At 38.7% G+C, this 24,213-nt stretch overlaps 1 protein-coding gene and 2 non-coding genes across 10 annotated transcripts in view; all 3 read right to left on the bottom strand.

Moving 5' to 3' along the window:
• CNOT1 (CCR4-NOT transcription complex subunit 1) overlaps window positions 1-24,213 on the bottom strand; it is a 90,136-nt gene that overhangs the window by 33,362 nt on the left and 32,561 nt on the right. For 2 of the 8 annotated variants that reach the window (XM_074968444.1, XM_074968448.1), the window contains exons 17-30: window positions 19,714-19,864; window positions 18,136-18,337; window positions 17,277-17,408; window positions 15,944-16,068; window positions 13,440-13,726; window positions 11,720-11,798; window positions 9,782-10,015; window positions 9,108-9,248; window positions 7,518-7,697; window positions 3,604-3,720; window positions 3,074-3,184; window positions 1,996-2,073; window positions 1,497-1,674; window positions 279-409 (exon numbers count right to left, since the gene is read on the bottom strand). In XM_074968444.1, coding sequence (XP_074824545.1) covers window positions 279-409; window positions 1,497-1,674; window positions 1,996-2,073; window positions 3,074-3,184; window positions 3,604-3,720; window positions 7,518-7,697; window positions 9,108-9,248; window positions 9,782-10,015; window positions 11,720-11,798; window positions 13,440-13,726; window positions 15,944-16,068; window positions 17,277-17,408; window positions 18,136-18,337; window positions 19,714-19,864 — 2,146 coding nt within the window. Of the gene's footprint in view, window positions 1-278; window positions 410-1,496; window positions 1,675-1,995; window positions 2,074-3,073; window positions 3,185-3,603; window positions 3,721-7,517; window positions 7,698-9,107; window positions 9,249-9,781; window positions 10,016-11,719; window positions 11,799-13,439; window positions 13,727-15,943; window positions 16,069-17,261; window positions 17,409-18,135; window positions 18,338-19,713; window positions 19,865-24,213 lie in introns of all 8 variants that reach the window. The other 6 variants (XM_074968443.1, XM_074968447.1, XM_074968445.1 and 3 more) reach the window with 3 other exon arrangements.
• LOC141996930 (small nucleolar RNA SNORA46) lies at window positions 5,004-5,142 on the bottom strand. The gene has a single exon (XR_012641656.1). It is a non-coding gene; the product is annotated as a small nucleolar RNA SNORA46 (small nucleolar RNA).
• LOC141996931 (small nucleolar RNA SNORA50) lies at window positions 19,240-19,375 on the bottom strand. Its single transcript, XR_012641657.1, has one exon. It is a non-coding gene; the product is annotated as a small nucleolar RNA SNORA50 (small nucleolar RNA).

Below are 24,213 nucleotides of genomic sequence, written 5' to 3'. Positions count from 1 at the left end.
TAGTAGATCCTTGCCTAAAAAGTTTCAAGGCAATTTGACACCACTCCTAGGAGGAGCTTGGTGCAGAAACAGTTCTGGCAGGACATATGAGGACTGAAATACTTGTATGAAAGATGCCGACCACCTGTATACATTGTGCTTAACTTCAGTAAGTCAACATAACTAGTTCCTTCAATTTCAGAAGCAGAGTGCTTTGTGGCGAAAGCCCCTGCAGGCCAATCTTCTACTCTGGACTACAGAAGCTTCTGTAACAAACCACAATGAGCTCTAGTACTTACAGTCGGATTTAGAGTAATGTGCGGAGCCAGCCCTCCCAGAGAGTAGACGTTGATGTCATGGTAACTGTACTGAGGTTGTGGAGGAACGGATGCTGTACATGTGGAGTTAGTAGCTGGGGTTGTAGAAGCAGCTGTAGAACACAGAAGTTGAAGAATTCTTTAGAGTTGCTTCCTTTCTAGAAACTAATTCATTAAGAAACTAAAGTTCCGTGCTTGCCTCGTACACTTGGCGAGTACATCATTTGAAAAATTAAGCTTTAACCATTCAATCGCAAAGCTTCTGAAAAAGCAGGGTGATAAGCCAGTAATAGCTTACACCATCTCTCCACCTTAGCTTGTAGAAAGACAGCATTATTTACTGGGTCATGCACAATTATAGCAATCCTTGGCTACTTTTCTGCAAGTGCATCTTGCCACCCTCCCCAGCATACAGTATTTACAGGTCATTTACACCATCCTGATATACACCATCATTTCCACTCATTTCTTTTGAAAAAAAAAGAAGTAATTTAGTCTATAGTTTAGGCATCTCACTTCACTGATGTCCCAGTCTGTCTGTTCAAGCACTGAGACTTTGTAATTGTACACTTTTCATTCAAGCCCACTACATAAGATTCTTTTATGAGATAGCGTAAGTTACACAGGACTGCTTACTTATATTACACTTATGAAGAGTTTAAAAACAATCCTGCAGAATAATAACTGATCCTCGCTATCCTGCTTTTTTGTTTAAGGCCATGGTGCGTACACACACCAAGTATGTGGACAGTTTTTGGTACATCCTTCACTGGGGACTGCAGCTTGACACCATGACATGTCAATGACCCAAGTGCTCTACCAGTGGGAGAGCACCAATTCAGAGAGGTCAAAGGATAGGGAACAGATGAAAAGCAGCCCACTGGTCTCCATATCGGGGGATAGGCTAAACAACATACCCTTGTAAAAAACTGAGAGTGCCATTCCGGCAAAAGCATGACAAATATGGGAGCCTTATTTGTCCCCTAAGTGATATCTGGCAAAGGAGGAAGGGTTCAGTTTTTGGTACATGCAAACATGTCTAGAAGCTCTCTCCTCAATTCCTTCTCCAGATTCTGGGTTCTCGCCAAATATACACTATCACTAAACCCTGCTGCTATAAGTAATTTAGCAAGCCTCATTTTAAACTTCAAAAGCAGCAGACTGTATTTTTGCAATACAGCTGAAACTTCAATTACTTACTGGTTGTGGTGATCGGTGGTAGCTCCTCTGGCTGTTTTACATCCTTCTTTGGAGCAGATAGCTGTTCATCCAAATTTTTCAACCGATCCTTGTCTTTCAGGAGGTTTCCAGGTTTCAGCTCATTGATGTCTAGTGCAAGGTTCTTGCAGAGCACCTCAATCTCAAATTTCAGATTTAGCTGCACAACAATTCCAGTATGATCATTTTAGGTTACACTAATAAAGGAACCCCTCTATGTTTTCCATTTTACCCCTCATATCTTAAGACTCTAGGCATTAGACCAATATTCTGCAAGGGGACTGTCTAGAAGCACCAAAGTTAGCACCATGACTAAATAAGTTATCTAAATTCAGTCAAATTAAGCAATACTTTAAAGATGGAGTTGAGGACTGAAGTCTGGAAATCCAACAGTCTTCCTGCATTACATTTTGCTAAGCTGATCAGTCAAGAAAATCCATTAATGTTCAGTAAGAGTAGAAAAATGTTAAAAGCAACTTACTTTTAAGTCATGTTCTTGATGCAGCTCAGCTAAAACGTTCATGATTGCCATCGTCCAGGGGTTTGGAGGCCTGAAAACCTACCAGAGAATTGGAGAGAGGTGTGTCAGACAAAGCAATTCCTTTCCAAAAGGTGTAAATTAAAACTCAGCACAAGTGTACTTTAAAACCAAAACACACAACAGCAATTTGTATGGCTGTGAAAGAACGAGGACATATTTTTCAATAATGGCGTTTATGTAGAGTATAGCAATATTCTGTCCCAGCAGTACGTTTGGGGGAAAACCTCAGTTTAGCATCAAAAAAAATGTAATAGGAAGTTAATTCCAAACTGGAACATTAGAAGGAGACAGTTCATTGTGGTTTTCATTTGCCAGATCAACACGGCCACTGCAGAAGTAGAATTGGGGAGGACAGAAAAGCTGATCCAGGAAGGAGAAAGGGACACAAAGCTAATGAGATTTAGAAGAAAACTGGGCTCTGGGACTTTCCCCATTTGTGGGCAAAGAGGAACAATGCACATATATTCCAACCAACCCTTTCTTCCAGAACAAAAAGAAAAGGAGTACTTGTGGCACCTTAGAGACTAACAAATTTAAGCATAAGCTTTTGTGAGCTACAGCTCACTTCATCGGATGCATTCAGTGGAAAATACAGTGGGGAGATTTATATACATAGAGAACATGAAACAATGGATGTTACCATACACACTGTAACGAGAGTGATCACGAAAGCTTATGCTCAAATAAATTTGTTAGTCTCTAAGGTGCCACAAGTACTCCTTTTCTTTTTGCGAATACAGACTAACACAGCTGCTACTCTGAAACCTTCCAGAACAAAGTGCAACATCTACAAGATCTCTTTTCCCTTTGTTCTCAGGTCACAATATCTCTAAACTCTGAACACCCTGTTTCCATCCATTTCCTTCCCAATCACCTGACATAAGATATTTAGTTTTGAATGAATTGTTTGTTAAAAAAATCCACATTTAGTTTACATTTGTTACATGATGTTTTGCTAGCTAGTTTGGAGAGCCACTTCAATAGTTATGTCTCATTTAGCAGGTTTGAGTTCACTTACCACACTCCTGACACTAGATTCTAAGACTTTGGCAACAAATGGCACTACGTAAAGCAACTCCTGTTGCCCCTTAACATAAGCCTCCAGAAGTAACGATTTCACATCCAAATCCTAAAACACAAAAATATGTCAATTAAACTTGGGGGTGGGATAAACACTCCTATTTCTTGTAGGGCTACAGTTTCATTATAGCATTGACATTTGCTGAATCAAGACCTTAGAATTTTATGGAGCTGCTACTTTTTGTGGGAAGTAATTACTTCGCACACAAGATAGTAAACATTTCAAAGTGTACCTAATGTGTATTTATGGGGACAAAGTTACTTAAATATCACAAAAGTATGGATTTAGGAACCTCTGATAAACAAGATATCAAAATGTTCATAAGACTTAAACTAGAGAATCAGATTTTTGTACTTCAGCAAACTTGTTGTACAAAAGGAAAGAACTAAGGGTTTAGCTGAATTTCTTGACTTCAAATCTGTCACAAGCTTAACAGGTTTTTGGGGACAGATTAAATAGGAGCTCACCGTGTGCAAGATGGGTTTATTTTTAGCCAGTGTGATCATTCCCAGCCAGTGGCCAAGGTTCTTCAGAAGGGAACGGTCAGAGAAGTTGGCTGCAGCTTTATCTGATGTCAGTAGCACCTAACAGATGATTAAAAAGGAGAACAACTTAGACATAAAACTATGAGATAAACACCCAAAGCCAATTTAAGCATTTAATACACACTGACTTTAGAAAGTCTTGAGTTCTAGACCACTGAAGTATTTAGCTACACTTTAACCATGAAGGAGACAGTCCTTTGACTTGAATACACTGAAACTATGGTTTGTCAAGTTTCTAGGAACAGTCCCCCTACTAGCCTGTCCTATAACAAGAACTACAATACGTTCTTCTCCTTCAAGAAGCCTAAAAAAGTAAACTGACAAGATCCAGAAAAGTACAACTCCATGCCAGGACTACCACACCTATGTATCTTGAAAAACAGCTAGAAATCCCTCCTATCTAGTGAGACAGGGTGTGGGTGAGGTGATATCTATTTTTATTAGGTCAACTTCTCTTGGAGAGAAGCTTCGAGCTTACAGAAAGCTCTTCAGGCCTAGAAAGAGTACTCGGGCCATGTCTACACTACAAAATTATGATGACCTAACTTATGTCAGCATAGAGACACTACAGTTAGACTGCTTGTATGGACACTTGGCTCGTGTCAGTGATGTGTTTCCTCACAAGGAGCACTATCAATTGTATTGTCAGTGTGGGGCATTGTGGTACAGCTCCTGGAGGCCAACAAGTCAACATAAGCAACACAGTATCTACACTGACACTGTTGATCAAATTACATCAACTGTGACTCTACACCACTCGGAGTGGTGTTACTAAATCAGCATAGAGGGGCACTTCTGTTGGAGGAGACAAGTTTACGTGAAGACACTTTGGCCTCTAGGTCGATGCGAGGCTCCTTAACTCAACCGAAGTGCACAGTGTAGACCAGGCCTTAGATATCACCACTAAATACAAGGTGGAAAGGACTGTTTAGCGTAAGTAGCTAATGCACCTTTCAAGGGACCACTCAAGGTGAAGTGGTCTGTTAACATCACCTTCAGTGGTCCCTTGAAAGGTGCCTTAGCTTATGATTAACAATTTGTTTCACTTCATATTAAGCTGTGACACTAAGCACATTTCCCAGATGTGAAGAAGCTGTGTAAGCCCTCGAAAGCTTGTCTCTCACCAACATAAGTCTATCCAATAAAAAGGGTATTACTTCACCCACCTTGCGTGTCTCATATCCTGGGACCAAACATGGCTACAAACACACTGCACACCTCCCATAAAATGGCATGTAAACCATCAGCAGTGAAGCATAAGTAGTTAGTTTCCCAAATAGTTTGAGTCAGTTCTGGTCTCTGAAAACCTTTTAAACATGTAGTTCTGTTCCTTGGCTTACAGTAGCATCAACCAAATGGTAGGTGGTCAGTTGTGCTCAGAAGAGTGCCAAGGAATTATTTTGCACTACAGCGTAACCTATAGTGGAGAGAAATCCCATCCACAGGTTTAAGAATAGTGCTAATTGACATATACTGCCAATTCAATCCCGTTTTGTAGAAATGGGAAGTGGAAAATGAAAAATTTCTTATGTTAAAACTGGGCTGGATTTCATCTGCAGGGACAGTGTCCTTAGCCTCTGTTTGCCAGAAGCGGAGAATGGGAGACAGGGGATGGATCACTTGCTGATTACCTGTTCTGTTCATTCCCTCTGAAGCAACTGGCATTGGCCACTGTCAGAAAACAGGATACTGGGCTAGATGGATCTTTGGTCTGACCCACTATGGCCGTTCTTATGTTCTCCCTCATACTTCTGTTGCCAAAGCAGTACACAAACTATGCTTCCCTCAAGCTGCTTAAGTGCTCCTTCAGTATTTTCCTACTGCCTTAACACCTTCCATGCAATCTTTTCCATTTGAGAACTCGCTGAGAAAAATGGCCACTATCATTCATGCAAACCCTTAAAATTAAGGCACATGACTTGTGGATTAACAATGAAATACTTTGAAGACATTTTTAAAAACATGATTGCCTTGAGATTAAGTTTATCCAGCAGTAAGCCAGTATATTGTGTATATGCATGGCTTTGCCCATTTAATTTGGGGGTTGTCTACACCAATTTACAAGGTTACAGTTAGACTGCAAACCACTGTGTGGATACTTACTTCTGTTTAAGACTGTCTTGTTTAAATTTAGCTTCAACATATATCAACCAACTCAAGCTAAATCAAAAATGAGCCCAATTTAAAACAAGAGCATCCACACAACCTTTTCACTAGTACAAGTGAGTTGACTTCTAATCACACCTTTAAACCAGCCAGAACTCTTGCCATTTAGACAAGTCCTTCTATGGTGTAAACTGTAGGATCAAGGACTGACACCCCTAGATTCATCATGTCACTGCATGTCTTATTTAAAAGGACTGGCACTAGTGTTTTGCTTCACAAATCCTACGTAACGAACTAGTCATTTCCAACAGGACAATTTCATTTCTTCAATTTATTACAACGAATGACATCTATAAGACATCCATTAACTGGTCAACATTTTCCTGGATATGCATTCAAGAAGGCTCTATCTGCAACTCCGATTCTTGGTACAAACAATAGGTACAGTATTTCAGCTGGCCATTCACTACAGTCTGCAAGCACAAGTATTTAAAGTCTATCCCAACTGCAATAATGTTACCATAAGAAGTTGAAAATTAACTAGTCACTGATAGAGAAAAGAGTGGCAACATACTGCTATCAAGCCAGTCAGTTTACACACTGAAGTCTTAGTTGTCAGATTCAAAACCTAGTTATCTAAACCGAAAGCGCTGTTATACTAAACAGGTTTTCTAATAGATAACTAGCAGCCAAAAAAATGTTGATAGATATCTCTTATTTCCTGACATAAGCTCAGTTACTCCAGGTCTGCTGAACCAGGCTTTTTGGAATTTAGTAGTCCTGTCCAAAAAAACCCAAAACCTTACTCTACATGAAATAAAATTAAGGGATTGCTCCCCTTTCTATAAAGTTATGATTGTTAAAATAATGACCATCTGGACACTGTCTTCCCATGTTATATGAAATTCTGAATGGTTTAATATAAAGATTTAATACAAATGTTTCAGAAAAGCATTTTTCAATTTTGTTGGATTTATGTATGTTAACACCAAAACAGATAACTAGTCTATAGAAAAATAAGTAAACTGCAGTTGAACATACTACACCTGCCCTGGAGTCTCCCAAGCAGTTGGTTTTATAACCCCATTTTCCCTTTAAAGAAATAATCTTTTCTGTGTGTGTGTGGGGGGGGGGGGGGGTGTTTTTTTTTTTTAATTTCAAACAGTAGCACAGAATTTACCTATACAGAGTGCTGTCAAATGCAAACATTTTTCCCCTCTAATCTTTCACGTATGTTTTTAGGTATATAATTCTCCAGATGCAAGTGCAGTTTTTAAGTTGATTGTGTCCCTATCAATGTCTCTTTACATTATTTTAATTGTTAGTAGCCAACAGGCAGAGTCAATAGAAAGAATAATACACCATTGTAAGGTCTCAGTCTTATGGAGGTATGCAGTCTGCTAAGGAAAACATCCTTCCCCCATCCTCCCATGACAAAAAGAGCTTCATAATGAACTTTTGTCCCTGTCAACCAAGCCTTGCAGGAGAGTGCTCAGCCAAAATAGGAGCACAGGTAGATACCAAGCCTACTCAAGGTTTAGAAAGGGCCATCTAAAAGGCCATTTGTAGTACTCAAGGCACTTTTCCTACCCACATTATGAAAAAAACTTGTCTACTTGGTAAGTTATGGATAATTTAGAAGTTCCATACCGTATTTGGATAGCGGTGCAGTGTCTGTATTATTGAAAAACTTCAAGTAAGTGTCAGAAGAAAAGTGATATACTACTCACCTTGATATTTCTGTAGGTTTCATTCAGAACCATCTTGTTAAACTCTGGATTCTTAAGAGTGTCAAGGAAATTTGAGTACAGGCTGTGAAAATTTGGCTCAATACTGACTCTCTTCATCACAAGATACTGTGAAACCCAAGGCATGAACTCTTCTTTCACAGTTTCCTTCAGCTCCTCAACCTGGCTCCACCACAAACCAAAAATCACAGAAATTATGATGAAAACAGATTGTGGGCAAATGACTTGATCAGTAGTGATCATAAATTTTACTAAATATTTTAGTGTTTGTTTTGACTGAGTGATTCCAGAACCATTTTGGTCATTCAGGATTACTTTAGCCAATGAATCAACTTAAATCTGTTTCAAGCACTAGAGTGCAGTATCCCCATCTTGTGACATTTTGGATGTTTACTACAGTACAGATCATTAAAGAAAGGTTAATTTAGTATAACTTACTGAAAGACAGCCCTGGACAAGGAAGGTGTCTGTACACAGAACAGAGACCCTGGGTGGCTGCACCAGAGTAGGTTTCTACTGTTAGCATGTGCCTAAACTAACCTAGAGACTCTAGTGGAAGAGGAGAGCAGCTTAATCTCTGACTATACAAACCTTAGCTCTGATCATAAAACAGGTATTCGTTGTGGTTGCATTTTCTGCAATGTGAACACTTGTCTAGATCACACCAAAAACAGCCATCAAAGTATTGTCCAAAAAATTATATGACTGGTACAAAACATTATTATAGCAGCTACCTACTAGGAAGCGTTCCCCTGAAACCAGAGGGGAAGAGAATGTGACAATACACAGTTCTAGTTTAGACAAATGATATTGCTTTGTGACAAGAATGAAGCAGCACCATTGAACAAGAGCAGTTAACTATTCAAAGATTACTGGATACCACATATTTCTTTGATGTGAAATATAGAAACACTAACAGATTCAGATACTAAGGTCAGAAGGGACCATTATGATCATCTAGTCTGACCTCCCGCACAACGCAGGCCACAGAATCTCACCCACCCACCGGTCATTACTATTTCATCTTGGTACTCTTGTCTTTGGGAGAATTGTTGAAAAGAGGATGAAAAGAATATCTTTTAGAAGGACTTACTTGAAATCTAGTCCATTTTAAAAAGTTAGTAATAGTTTCAAGTACTAGAGCGGTCCCTGAATTTGCCAATTTTTTTTTTTTTTTTTATTAAACAAAGCATGTTGCTGTGTGACACCTACCCCTGTACATCAGCCGCACCCGGAACTATTTAAAAAAAAAAAAAAGACCAAAAAATGTAAGCAATGAGATTTCAAGTAGGTCTCCCTAAAAAGGGGGGGGAAAATGGGAGTTATTCAATGCAGTGCTGTAGGAATATACATCTTCTACTCCCACAGTAGAAGGGCTACTAACTCAAGACTCTGAGATGAGAGGAAATTAGTTAATGTTTTACAAAATACAGTTATAGTTAGATTAAGATCTACAAGGTTTGTTTTTGCAAGAATTTCTGTTCACCTTCATCATCCATGACATTAGAACAGATTACTTCCTGCTAGAAACAGGTAATACACTGAAACAAGGTAACATTCTGCCACACTTGCCTTCTGTGTCATATTTGATTGAGACAGATTATTGAAGATGAAAGCAATTTTTTCCTGAACATTTTCTGGGGGCTCCACAATTCTCTCAGTCTGATCCGTTGCCACGAGCAAGGTATCGATGTTGGTTGTATTAATGGAAGGCTGTAGAAAGAGAATGACAATTAAGAAAAACATATTGCAAAGAGGGACAGTATTAAGAGGCAAAAGGTCAAGGAGGACTTTTGTTCAGTTTAATAGTAAAGCTAGTACTTTGATCTTCTATTGAGAAAGATGACCTAAAGAGTGGAAAAAATAGTGTTTATGAAGTGTGACTATTCAACCCAATCCCCATTCATTAGGTCTATAGTTCCACTATTTAAAAAAGGTACCCTGCAACAGAAAAACCATGTTACCCCTTAATATTTGCTAGCCGAAAAAGCAAAATTAGCCAAAGATTCAATGGCAAAAGGCTGCCCTGTGAAGAACAAAAAGTTACTTACAACCAATCAAAAAAACTTGTAAGAGACTAAATGCTTTAAGCTACAAATATGAATCCAAACAGGATCACAACTTGACAACCTAAAATATAGAACTTCTCATGACTCGTTAACCTCTAGGTACTCACTGAGAGCCAGCTGTTTCCATAATGCTGTTCTTCTCCCAATAAGAGCCCCATGAAGTGATGGGTAACTTACCGGCACATCCTTTTTGAAGCTGACTCCAGTTGGTCGCGTGATTGTAATGGTTTTTGCCACAGTGGTGGGGGTGGTGGAGGTGGTTACTATAGTGCTGACTTGGCCAGCAAGAGGAGCTTTTGCTGGAACCTGAGCCTGGGCCTGAGCCTGGGCAAGTGCAATACTTCCAGGGGTGGTGATTGAACCCTGCATCTTCACAGGAGGGTCTCGGGATTGCTGCCCATATTCAATGTACTAGAGAGTGAGGCAGACAAGAGAGATGCTGAAATCCACACATGTAGCAATGAAACTGCATCCTAATACTAGAACCCTCCCAACTCTAGCTCACCGCACTGAACTCTACAGAAAGTTGCAGTCTGGCAATTTTGTAGGAGAGTTTCTGGGTAATTCCAGAACCAGAATTAAAATCTCTGTATGATGTAGAACATTCGTAAATTCACTTTAAAAAAAATCTAGTAAGCAAAACCTAGAGATGAATTCCCTGTTAAGAAAAGTTCTACCAAAGAAGCCTCTTTTCAGTCCCTGTTTATTTAATGGTAAAGGGCTGAATGGTATGGCCTTCAGGAGGCATGAATGCTATCCCCAAGCTAGACAGGCTGCTGCCGAGTGCCACAAGGCTTGACTCCATTCCAAGTCCACAGACAGCCACCCAGCATTCCCCACACTGCTGGCCTGCAGAGTGAGAAAAATATAAAGGAGAATGTGTGATCAAAAGACCTACTATGCAGAGTGGACAAGAAAAGTCTTCCCCAAAGACTTCAATGACAGTATAAAGATAGAGGAAGCCTGAACCATGCAGTGATCAAGGAAAAAGCCAGTTCCAATAGTCTGCCTTAAATTTCTGCACCCACAGAAGGAATCCTACAGTGGTAGACACTTTCTTTCCATAGTGGTGCACTTGCCTAGATCAGTGGTTCTCAAACTGGGGGTTGTGACCCCTCAGGGGTCACAAAGTTATTACGTGGGGGGGGGGGGGGGGTCGCAAGCTGTCAGCCTCCACCCCAAATCCCACTTTAAACACTATTATAAATGCTGGAGGCGAATATTTTTTGAAGTGTTTTTAAATGTATAAGGGGGTTGCACTCATGGGCTTGCTGTGTGACAGGGGTCACCAATACAAGTGTTTGAGAACCACGGGCCTAGATATTTACAATGCACCAATCAAAAAGTACACAGATGCCAGATGTATCACTTGAGACAGCTATGAAATTGATTTGTGGAGTAAAGGTTTTGTCTACTTGATGTCATGGCAGACCTTTATTTTTCCTGAGCTGCAACTAAACATTCAAGAGTGTGGCCTTAGGATAACCTTCTGTACATGCCTCCTCCCACCCCACCCCAACAGAAGGATCATTGAGACAAACCCATAATCAACATTGCTTTTACTGTTTGGACTACAGTGCATTCCCTTTATTTTGATCAGACCTTCAGGAACCTAGTTCTTCTGTCCCTTGTTTGGATTACTTTTTAGCAGGTCTGAACACAATTTGATCATTAACCACAGAAGAGAGGCATTTATTCAATAGGGAAGCCCAAAATTCTGAAGGAGACAGGAATATAAACCCAAAGAAGATTCATGGCAAGGATTAGATCTAAGACATTAATACATGACATCACTTTTTAAGTGGCAATATGCCCTGGATGGCCATATGGCTACACAGGTTAGGTACTTATTTCAAAACAAGCAAGCCAAATAAACTTACAGAAAAATGGAAGGCACTGGTTCCTACCCCTACTGCCATTCCCCCAAACCCAAGGAAAATGCATTCAAGTCTATAATTTGCTCACACGAAACATTAAAAATTGTATTTTGTGTTTATGGACTTGTACTGTCATACAAAACTTATGAAAGTTTAGACCATTTTTAATGGAAACAAATCAACTCAGTAGATGGTTTCTCAAATTAATTAATTAGTTCTATCATTTTTAAACACTCACCTCCTGTAGGTGATGAGGGAACTGTATAAAGTGACTAATAGAAGCCAAGTGCTGACAATACTGGGGATAGTCCTTCAATCTGTCAACAGTAAAACTATCCATTAGTCAGAGAGAAAGCATGAGCCCTGATCAAGAACATACCACAGAGCAATACAAACTGGTTACTGGCTATGTTGCTCCCTTAACACATCAAAGTTGCTTCTAAACTTTCCAGCTCTGCTGCACAAGTGATTTTTGTAAGAGGATTTGTTGCAAAATAATTTGAGAGCAGTTACCCTTGCATTGCACTGCTATTAAGTCCTATTAACTCATCTATTCCCAAATACTTAACATCTAGACAGTTTACTATTTAGCAAGGCAACAATCTTACTAGATGCTAAATTGTGTTTGCAACAATGGCAGTTTGATTATACTTCTAGTTTAATGTTTAGAACTACCCCCTATACCTGACAATGAAGCCTCTCCCTGTATGTACAGTGATTTTATTCTGTGTATTTGAGAATGCAAGATGGTTTCATCAATTTTATTAGTGCTTTAAGTTTTAAAATCCCATTTATAATGGTATGTGCATTTTACCAAGAGAAGTAACAAAGGCTGCTGAAGTATTGGTTATGTCAGTCTTGACAGTGCCATTTTATTCTGCTAGGCTACAGAATGTTAATAGCTGTAACAAGACATCCAGCTATACAAAACAAACAGCTGTTGGAATATTTCAGGCTACATTTAAGATATACAAACAGCTGTTTGTATATCTTAAATGTAGCCTGAAATATTCCAAGGCTGGATAAGGTGATAAAGAAGAAATTGCGGAATAAGGACAGAAGCATCTCAGGTAGAATCATGTTTTTAGAGCACACATTTAAAGGTGCTACACTGGCACCTTTGAATTAAGGAAGTCTTCTTAACTATAAGAAGGAAGTGTTTTCCCTTGTGTCTCCAGTGATACTTATAATAGAGCCAGACTTTCTGGACAGTTTCCCCATTTGCAAACAGCCTATATTCCTTGCCCCAAATACCTGGGAAAGTCTACAAGTGTCTGAGAAAGTGGTCTCACTGGCAATATTTCATAGGCACTTTGTGGAAAGAAGAAAAATTAAGCATCTGCTGGCTGAAACGTACGCAGATAGTGAAGTTTGGAGATTCTTTGTATTACTACTACAGGGGTATTTCTTGTAACCCTATAGATAGCCAGTTAAGCAAAACATTCTGCAACATGGCTCATCTGAGAGGATTTAACACTTCAGTGCAGGGACCAAAATTTGGGTTCTATAGCAGCACTTAAGTTGCTTCTTAAGTGTGAGACTGGTCAGACACTTAAGTTACTCTTGAATGATAAGGGTGCACATGTACAGAATTCTTAACCAGGGGAATCAAGCTTTACCAGCTTAGTCTCTAAAGTATTGATATACCACCAGCCTTAACACTTGACTGAATTAGATTTCATAAAATATGGTCAGCTGAATTTTAAGAGATAGAGATGTTTGAATGTAGTTTCAACCCATGTTGACTATATGTACTATATTTAACACAAACTGATTATCTTACGTGGGCTGAGAGAGAGCTTGGAATTGGTGCATTATGTTCAAGTTGTGAGATTTGCAAGTATTATGACATACCATTAATCCTGTATTGCTACTACTAAGCACATGACTAGAGCAGACATAAGTTTAATAAGATATCCCATGCATTTTTTTTTTGAAAGATTACAAAAATCACTCACCTATTTTTAAATCTATCTAGTGCAGCAATACCAAAATAGTACATTTTGGATGCAAAAGGCTTTCGTAAGGCTTCAAGAACATAGCGCAGGGCCAGGCCCAATGCCATGTAAGTAACCAGTCCTTTCTCTATTATCCCACCAAAGAGGCAGGCTGTTATGTGCAGCTCTTTGTCTGGGTATTGGGGGAAAAAACGGTACTCCTCAAACAAGTTCCTCAGCATACAGTTAAACACTTCTCGTTCCCGCTTAATGTTGGAGTCCTTAAACCTCTGTAGCATTTCTAACACCTGCAAAGAAATAGAAACTGTTACCAAGAGACTTATTTCATCTCAGCCCTTTCACACCAGTGGGTTCAAGAGCACCTGCAACTAGTCACTAATGTAAATTGCACTGGGAAAACCCAATTCCCAGTGCAAAACTGCCAAACCTGAGGGCAGGAATCTATATGTAAAACTCAAACTTATTTATTTATTATTTAAAGTCTTGTCAAGAAATGGTGGGACAACTAGCTTTTAGTGTAGCTGTTATGCAGATTCTGTGGATGCTAGAAACCTCATTTATTTGTATTGTAGCTTTTACAATTTTTCAGGTCAGTATCTTTTTTGCTAAAGCTTTCAAGTAGTTTGTCAATCTGACAGCACTGCTACATTTACAGGTCATGAGGCTTCATCTCAGCTGTACATATTCAAATTGGGCTAACTTTATGTACATACTATCAGCCCAAAAGTATTAATTTTTAAAGCACTGAAAAGTGCAATTATGGTCAGAAAAGGGACCATGTTAAAAAAAACCACTACCTCTCACTCAGATCTGCTCTCTACATATCCCAGCTGATGTCTGCTTTAGGCTTTATTTTATTTTAAGAAAGACCTCTTGTTAGCACAGTACAGCTAACAGAAATGAGAAAGAAAGCTAGATTTTATTTGGTTCAGAGTACATTTTGATTGCGGAATCATCGGGATAATACACAAGTCACACACTCCTCTCATTTGAATTTCATTCTAAGGTTGAGTTTGTAGGACTGGCAGTTATACAGATCTTTAGTTGTAAATCTGATTGAGTTTGATCAAAACATGGAATCCCAAGAAGTCATTTTAATTGGTATAATAGTTTTAAATCTTCCCCAGGAATCTCAAAATAGTTATGAAAGTAACATTCAAGGCTTCACAACAGGAGTGTTTCAAGCACACAGTAAAGAACGAGTGTGCAAGTACTTTACATACTAATTGTGCACCTGACCAATAACTAATTATGCCCATCTGTGCAAATAAAATGTCAGACTGTACTAAGTAGTAGCCTCATATGCATGTAAATTGCTTTTAAAAAGGCGATTTTTCTTCAAACCTATGGCCTCAGCAAAAGGAATAAATGAGCAAAATCTTATTTTACTCAGGTCAAATGGACAGTTTATCAATTTTCTTCAAACCCTCAGACATTCTAGTTTGTCAGAACAATACTTCCAAACATGCTTGCTTCTGAGTTAAAGACAATCCCTTGTATGTCATTTTAGCAGAGTAATTACTTTCAAATTTTTCCCCCTTCAATACACATGAAGTAATTGGAAATTCAGCATTAGATTTTTACAGTATTTGGACTGTGAAATAATTGCTGGGGGAGGTTCCCAAGAATATCTGTTGTAGATTAGACCTGCTACAGTATTGCTCATAATTTAATTTTTTCCTTTATCAGATAGAGACCATGTTTACATTTATACATTTGTCAGATTTATTTGCAATGGTCTTCAAATGAGACACTTCTAATATTGCTTTGTACTGCTCCTAAATTTGATTCTGAAATACAGGAAGTAGAGATCATTAAACAGTGCTTTTCAATAATCCGTAAGTGTGCAAATATATTTAGAGGGACATCGTTAACTTGAAATAGTCTATTTCAACAAGCAAATTGAACTTAGCCTCAGGATTATACTTGCCACTGAGTCTCCCTGATATTTTTGTCTCTTTAAAAAAAGAAATTTAATAAAGTGTTTTCCTCTCCCTGTTGTGCGAGACACCCAAGAAAGGGGAAATTGACTAGTGACAGGAGGAGAAAGTAAACCACTACACAGTACTGTCAAGTGTATAAGCTAAAACTGAAGAGAGCATTTTTCACTTGTCATTTATAGTAATTTTAGATGTTAATTGCATATGTTCATTCTTTTCAGATAAAAATATGATTTAAGTTGACGGTGTCCCTTTAAGCTTTGGCACCAATGTTGAATACTTGTGCTTGGATTTCACATGACTAGGTCCATCCAATTTAACATTTTCAGTAGCTAGAACTTAAAACTGCACTTAATGCACAAGTGCAACTGGGTGTTTTTACCCAGTGTACCACAGACAGGTCCTTGAAAATTTGTGCTCTCAATTTACTTCCTCAAACTGCAACCAAACAAAAAGCAATGTTGCTATTGCCTCAATATTTATTAAAGACCTTAAAGAGAATTACTTTCAACTATAAAACAAGTCTCTGGACAAGTGATGTGATCATTGCAGAAGGAAACTCACCTCATCTACAGACATGGTGGGGTGTGGTGGATGATTATAAATGCGCTGAAAGTAGCTGTTTGCCTCATCATCTATTTCTTTACTAAAGTGCTGATTTGCCTCTGGCCACACCTGAGATAAGTCAGCTGTTGGGAAAATGGACAGTAAAGAGTAACATCCGAGTTAATTCATTAGCAAATGACTTTTCCTGTTGTTTTCAATTCATTTTCAGATATCTGTTCAAACATATGTAGAACCTACTTAATCCTCTTGACAGGGCTGAAATGCTTTTAAGTAGTTTATTTAAAACCACGGGTCTGTTACCTAAGTAAGATTTGTGTTTCGCCAACAGTGATCAATTTGAAACAAACTGAATCTTAAGCTAGTGCTCCTAGACTATATTTCACCTCTAAAATTAAATTGAAGCCTAACCCAATGTGCAAGTGAACATAAAAAGAGAGCATGCTACACAACACTAACATGCAGACAGTCTTTCACACAAGCACTTTCAGATCAACCAGTGCACTTCAAGCCAAGTCACTGAATGCTCAGCCCAAATAGCAGAAAGAGGGTCAAATCAACTTCCAGCTGTATGTTCACTGGGGACCTATTAGTTTAGCTTTTCACACATTCAGTTTTATGGACAAGCTGCCAGATAGTGGATTACTGACATAATAATGTCTGAAAGGTTTAATATCCGATTGCACATCTTAGAAAGTCACCAAAGCAAACGGTGTGAAATTTGACTGTATGCAGTCAAGAGACACAGTTGTGCCAGTTACAGCCAGACAGACTCTTGGCTGGACTGGGGAGACCAAATATTCCATTCTCAGAAACAAACTAGCCTGAATTTGTTTTTCTTCCCAGTTTTAACATCCTAATTTACCACTTCCTCCCTTTATTAAATCCTCTGATTGGTAATATCCCACTTAAAGCACCTCTGGTTTATTAGTTCTCTACATAATTTCATTTTTGTAACACTAATCTCTCTCACACACACATATATATATATATATAAAACCCCTTATAAAAAGATGGGGCATATTTTGTTCAATATACAGCAGAACAAAGCAGCAGAGCAACACTGTTCATGCAGATTTATAACATTTCATTGAGCTATTTACTTCACTATAAAACTGCTTCTTTCTACTCCCTCAGGGCTACTCTGCAAGCTTCTAATGCCAGCAGTTTTAAAGTAGCCGGTTTCATGCTGCAGAGTGAAAACCAGAGCCATATTTCTGGGATCTGCCATCTACTGGCCGCAAGCCTGCCCTGGAGGAAATGCAGGTTAACTGCAGACCACAGTCACACTTCAGTCACAGACAACACTACCACTTACAAGGTTTCATCTTACTCTGCTGGAATGTAGGCTGGTTCAGTCCAGATGTACTCAGTTTCCTTTGCACGAATGGATCGTTGTTCACTGCAGGGAGGCCAAGGGCCCCAGTCCCTATACCAGTTAGGCTACCCGTAGTAAGACCACCTACTGGGGCCAAACAAGGTATCAGTCATCTCATTTGTACACCACTACTTGCATGTAGTAAGAAAAAATGATTATTCCCACAAACTTGACCAGCTAGGTCACATAATAACTATCCCCATGTTATCCAATTTCATATGCAACTCTTTAGTCCATAATGATGGGTTTCAGAGTAGCAGCCGTGTTAGTCTGTATTCGCAAAAAGAAAAGGAGTACTTGTGGCACCTTAGAGACTAAAATTTATTTGAGCATAAGCTTTCGTGAGCTACAGCATCCGATGAAGTGAGCTGTAGCTCACGAAAGCTTATGGTCAAATAAATTTGTTAGTCTAAGGTGACACAAGTACTCCTTTTGTTTAGTCCATGTTCCGCTACTTCAAGTGGTCTATTGAAGTTTGTCAAAAGGCTCAGATTGCTCCCAATCAAAATTTCATCCTTTTATTCAGATGCAGCACTTTAATATACTTCAGAGGGTCTTAAAATGGGCAAAACATTCCAAGGAGGTCAGAACTGCATACCCACAATTTTTTTTTTAAAAATGGAACCCTCCCTTTACTGAAGTACATTATATTGATTTGTTTGCTGCACTGAGCACTTTGGTGTGGAAGCAGGAGCAAATTTTAATTAAATCCTAGCAAATAAGCATACTGCTCTTCTTGCCCAATACCTCTGACCAAGGCAACTGTAGCAGTACTTGAACAGTTCTGTTACCTCAAAATGCAAACAGGTAGTACCTGGAAGTTGTGAAGAGAGTCCTCCAATGCCACTGAAAGCAGTTGTCTGATTTTGGGTAGAAAGGGGAGGAAATGCTTTTGCTGGTGACTGAGGTGTACTGAAAGCAGAACCCAAATTTGGAGGGAAGCCTTGCATACTCTGGGTATGTGGAACAGCTGAACCACCTAAACTAAGAGATGCCATCCCAGCAAGCGGGTCAATCTGAATAAAGAAATGCAGATTATAAACAGCCATATACATTTATCAGCTCTTCTTGGCAATAACTTAGACACCACTCCAATACTCTCTTAGGGACTATTTTTGACACATAGCTGTAACTTTAGCCTATGACATCATACCGGTCACCCCAACAAGATCCTGTTTATCTACAAAATGTTAGGTTAAATCTAAAAATGTGATAAATGTCTAAGTCTGCTACAACCCTATAGATGTAAAATCCAAGTCTATTAAAAGCTTTGAGATTCAAGACCTTAATATTACACATTTGACTTTAACAAAAAACTGGGTTAAAAAGCAACACTTATATATCTGATATTACAGCAACTTATGACTTTCAGTTTTAAGTCATTAAAAAAAAAGTTACTGGCTGCAGTAAAATTTCATGAACACTATTTATAGATCGCATTGTATAAGGGATCCCACTGTGTCCAATTTTAAGAGAACTGGAACATGATCTTTTGCATAGGCCTTCAGAGGTCCCACAATATTAGCACCTATAATTAGAGATGCTGACTCTAGGAGGTGAGAGTTCTAGAAACTGCACCATCTATACAGAAGATGGCCAGGCTACAGACTAGTTATCCAAAACATTCTGCTGCTCTAATTGCTCACAGTAGCAGTTTGTAGTATTCCCAGGATATTTAATAGTTTTATCTAAGGAGTAGTTTTCCCACTTCTGAAAGCTGTTAAACTGCTTTACTTCTTTAGCCTGCAAAATATTGATGCCTTCGACATCTATAGGAATACTGAAGTGCCACTAATTTATAGGGGAAAAGTTCATTTCTTAACATTTCAATGTGCCATCGAATGTAGTTGCTAGAAGTAAAATCTGTTTGGAATGTGTTGCTCCCAGAGGAGGAAGGGGTGGTGAGCGGCAGGGAGTAAAATGTACCTTGTTTTTAAAAGAGCAGTTCAGTTGAGAGCTGAAGAGCCCCAGTTATAACAAGTCCTTATGCTCTAGCACTGTTGCTTGGCCCGTGAAGCTACAAACAAGACACATCAGGTTCAAAGGCAGTGCTTAATCCTCAAAAGTCTAAGTAAATTCTTTACCACTTTAAAGAAACCTTCACTAAGTTTTTAATTAAGCCAAGTTTGTATTTCACTTTTTATTGCTCCCATTCTGCTAAGCTTCAGTTACTTGTTACAAACATTCCAGAAGTGAAAGTTAGCTCTGAACTAAACCCATTACACACTATTTTGTAGTTAAAACACAAGCAAGTTATGTAGACATGCATGCATAAGTAGTTTAAGGGAGCCAACTGACATATTATTTAGTTCTGTTACCAGAGTTCAGTTTATGCAGCAAACACAAATGCCAATCATCACTATTCTGAAACTGTAGCATGTCATTTATCTACCTGTACAGGAGAGATGGCATCCAAGCTGCTAGCACTTGGTGGACGTCCCTTTGGCATGACTCCAGGTGGTGGCTGTCTAGCCTTGTTCATGACATTACTGCAATTGGCTACCATTGTGAGGATGGTCTCTGACAGCTCCTGTGAAACACTCCTAAGAAGAGAAGACTTGGGTGATAAGCCATATAGCATTCCTAAGACTGGCCAATCCAGCCTGTTCAGTTTCTCTTTAGCAAACGGGACCACGTATTTCAAGACAGGCAATAAGTGGGGCTTTGGAGAAGCAGATAAGTTAAGATTTTGCAATTACTTTACAATAATTATACTATCCCTACTGTTGCATCTTTGTTAGACTCACTAAGCAGTCAAGTAACTTGAGAAACACTCTAGACACTTCTAGAACCTACAAACCGCAGCATGTCTTTCTAAAAGACTTACACTAGACCTTAAACCCAGTGACTGAGTGACCATAGATACCATCTTTAGTGAAAAGTTACACACTTAAGTCAATGTGTGGGTACATCCCCTCATGCTAAGATGATGCATGTTTTCAGGTCCACATTTGACCAGGCACTGGAACATAAGGAGTAATTAGCAGTGAACATGGAGTACCTTCTAGCTCCCAGAAAGCAACAAAACCCTGCCCCCTCAGGTGTACAGGCAGTCCTCAGACTTAAGACAATTGATTTCTGAAAATTGCATTGTAAGTTGAAACAAATAACCTGGAGCCACAATCCACTCCATTGCAGGACCGAGCATCGTAAAGTTGAAACCGACTAAGTCGAATCAGGGTATCAATTCATAAGTGCTGACAGCTGTCAGTACATAAACATTTGCATAACTGTACTATGTATTGAATATTAGCTACATTTTATTTGATTTCCATTAGATACATAGGAAAGGACAGTCTTGATAGGGAAACAAGTTTCCCACACTTTATTTTCCCTATGTCAATACTCATGTCTTAGATAATCCTAAAATAAAAGTTATTCAGTAGTGTAAAACATACTGGGTCTCCTAAAAACAGAATATGCCTCTTAACAGAGTTTAAAAAAAAAGAACAGACTCCTAGGAAGCCCTAGTCTATTTCTTGGACAACATTTGAAACATGAGCTCTGTAGAAGAATAGAATGAGACAGTATAAGAGGGAGGGGGAAGGTTGAAGTCTCCTTTTGGATAAGACTACCCTGTTCTCCTATTTCATCATGTTGTACTTGGAATATCAAGGTTATACACCATATAATTAGAGTTCTGTTACTGTAAGTCCAAGACCATCACTGCGTTGCTCTCATTCCATTGTCTAGCATTTTTATGCAGCAATAAGGGGCTATGGTTTGACCTAGCTGGCTAGTGTCACAGGAAAGCTTCTAAGAGGATGGGCATTTCCATGACTTAAGCAACAGTGAAAAATCTAAAGACATTAAGAAGATCTCAGGAGGATTCAATATATTTAGATGAAAGAAAAGACCGGACAAGTTGCTAACAGCTTTCTCTATAGAGACCAAGAAAGCAAGATCCAATAAATAATTAAGGTCTTCAAGAGACGGGCATAATATGGGAACAGTCGAAGTGCTTTCTCTCTGCAAGAGAGCATACCCATTGCTAGTAAGCCTACTTTTCATGCTCAGCAGATTACAGTTTCTTGCTCCAATAGTATATTTGTTGAATTAGTTTGCAAGACAGTGGGGTAGATATTCTTGCACAAGAACTGCACAATTTAACTTTGATGTGGATCTACTTACTCTAGTAAACCCCAGAGATTATTTTGACTGACTACGTCCTAATTCAGGGACAACTAGCAATAGTCTGTTCAAAGGTGCTAAATCTTTGGGGTTGAGGGATGTTTAATTAAAGATGCATTTAAGGCTAATGATGTTTGGTGATCAACTTACTTCCATATGTTTAAGAGGAAACAAGTATTTCCAGGTAAAAAAACTGCTTAACTACAATGTTTTCATGCATCTGATGAAGTGAGCTGTAGCTCACGAAAGCTTATGCTCAAATAAATTGGTTAGTCTCTAAGGTGCCACAAGTACTCCTTTTCTTTTTAATGTTTTCAAAAAGCTTTCTATGTCTACTCAACCTCAGCTCTACCTTAACAAGTTTTTAAGAAGTCTAAGCATTGCTCAGCAGCAACCCTTTCAGATATTTCATACCACCACAGTTCTCCAACATGGTTTCTACTCCCACATTCTGCAAACTAGAGCAACATGTCCCACATCAACCTCAAAGAGTTCTTTACCTACCACTCCCCATGCTGTGGGCTACCATTATCTATAGTTCAGCCATGTGGACTTTAGAAGTCCAGCACTGTCATGGCAAGAGATGTGCAGTGTCTCTAAGTCAGCTCCCCTGTGCCTCAAGTTTCCCCAAGCTGCCCGTCGATCCAGCGGGTAATGTAGAGAAGCCCTAGGTCTCCCCAGCTCTGACTCCCTTCTTGGTGGTATATCTCTAAGAAGGACAATGAAGCTCTGCAGTCTGAGTGGAATTCCAGGTGCGTATGTATGTATATATAATTTTCAGAAGCCAAGAAAAAGAGGAGAACATGCAACATCACATGCAATTACTTCACCAAGAAATTTATTTTTATCTGAAATAATTTGAAGCAGGGACTAGAGGCATTTCCCAGCCATTCTAAGATTTTTGATCTCAGGGGGACACTAGGAGGATAGAGACCATCCCAAAATATATCTTAAAAAAACCCACATTCCTCTTGATTTAAAACCACTGATTAGGCTGGCCACGGGGATCTCTAACAAAAAAAAAGGCTTTCTGAAGCAGTACAGCCCAAGTAAATGTCAAATGTGCATGCTGCCCAAGACTAGGACATTTTTCAGTGGGATCTTAGACCTTATATAGTAGTAAGTAGTCAGAAGATAAAACTATTAATTTGTTATCCTCTGAAATATTACAACTGGCCTTTGCATACAGAAATAGATCCAAGGCTAGACTTGTCATTTGCCTCTCAAGACAAGTCTTTATAAAAATAATCCCTTGTTCTATATTTGCTATAGCACCCACATTGTGGGAAGTGAGCAACTACCCAGTAAGCAGACCTCAGCATTATGTATAAGTGCTATTTCTCCCCTTCCACAGACTGATCAGAATTAAAGTGGCCTTAATTCAGTTTAATTCACCAATTAAAAACTAAACTAAATAATGGTCACTTCAATTCTGAACAGAAACATCCACACAGGGATTTATACAATACAGTTCAACTAATCCACTTACAATTCACACCTTTAGTTAATTTGGATTAATTTTCCTGGATGCCCCCTGTGTAGGCACGCCCAAAGTATTGCCTATTCTCCATCTATAACCAGCCATTACTGTAAGAGGAGCACCTCACAACCCCTATGGTATTTATTCTCACAGCACCCAAGAGGTAGGGAAAAGTGTTATTATTCCCATTTTACAGATGGTGAACTGAGGCACAGAGACAGTGATTTGTTCAAGTGCACAAAGTAAGATGGGTTCAAGTCCCTGCTCCGTTAGGTCTCCAGAGTCGGAAGCTAACCCCCAACCACTAGGCCATCCTTCCTTATGCATTCTCATTTGTAGCTAATTCACATCAAGAGAGTCAGTTACATTAAATGCTTTCAGAGCAGCCCTTTTTATGAAAGCCATTGCTGTAGTTGCTGCATGGACACTATGTGGATGGGAGGATGAGACTGTTCGTTATGGAGTTATTTAAATAAAGCTCACGCTTATAAAAGTTTGAAGCCAGCTTGGATAAAAACTAAAAAGAATTTTATTGAAATTAAATACAGGTTCTTTTAAAAAAAATAAACCCATTTAAGATTAAATTTGAAGTTGACACCCTATGTTAAGGCCTAAAATGATTAAAATAAATACTAAAAATATTAAGCAGTACATCTGATGCCAAGTCTTAAAGAAAGTCAAATAACTGACTTGGTGAAAGTCACTAGTTAGCCAGCCACCTGGAACTAGAATCTCAAGTGCTAAAGCAGCTGTAGACAGGTGCAGAGAATATTTTCTTCATTTCAGTTTATTCAACTACTTCAGGTCAATGACTAATTCCTTCTAAGGTAAGCCAATTGGGAGTTGGGAAAAAAAGGAGGAAAAAACTTAAACTGGAAAAGAAAAACCATGTATACACACTAGATGCGACGATGAGATCTACTAGTTACATAATCTTGAAGGATATAGTAAATTGAACTGATTTCTGAACACAAACTACAATGAATAGTTCCTTTGTTCATTAATCAGTTTTAAATGCAAAACAAGTTTAGTGAAACATGTATGTTTCCAGCACAATAAAATTGTATTTCCATCTAAATAGACAAATCACAAGCAAAAAAATTATCTAGTAGAAAAATGCATTATCCACCATTTTCTAAAATATTAAGTTCAAATTAAGAATCTGAATAAGTGTAAATTAAACTGTTTAATTGCTTGAATAAATGTGTACAGTTACGATATATCCTCCTGGTTAGCATAACATTATGTTGATTTGTAACTAAATCTGTTTTAATGGTTACC

Source organism: Natator depressus, chromosome 12 (assembly GCF_965152275.1).
Source record: "Natator depressus isolate rNatDep1 chromosome 12, rNatDep2.hap1, whole genome shotgun sequence".
In the NCBI taxonomy this organism is placed as follows: Eukaryota; Metazoa; Chordata; order Testudines; family Cheloniidae; genus Natator; species Natator depressus.
Note: the sequence above shows the minus strand (reverse complement) of the source record. Positions and strands in the feature narration are given on the sequence as shown.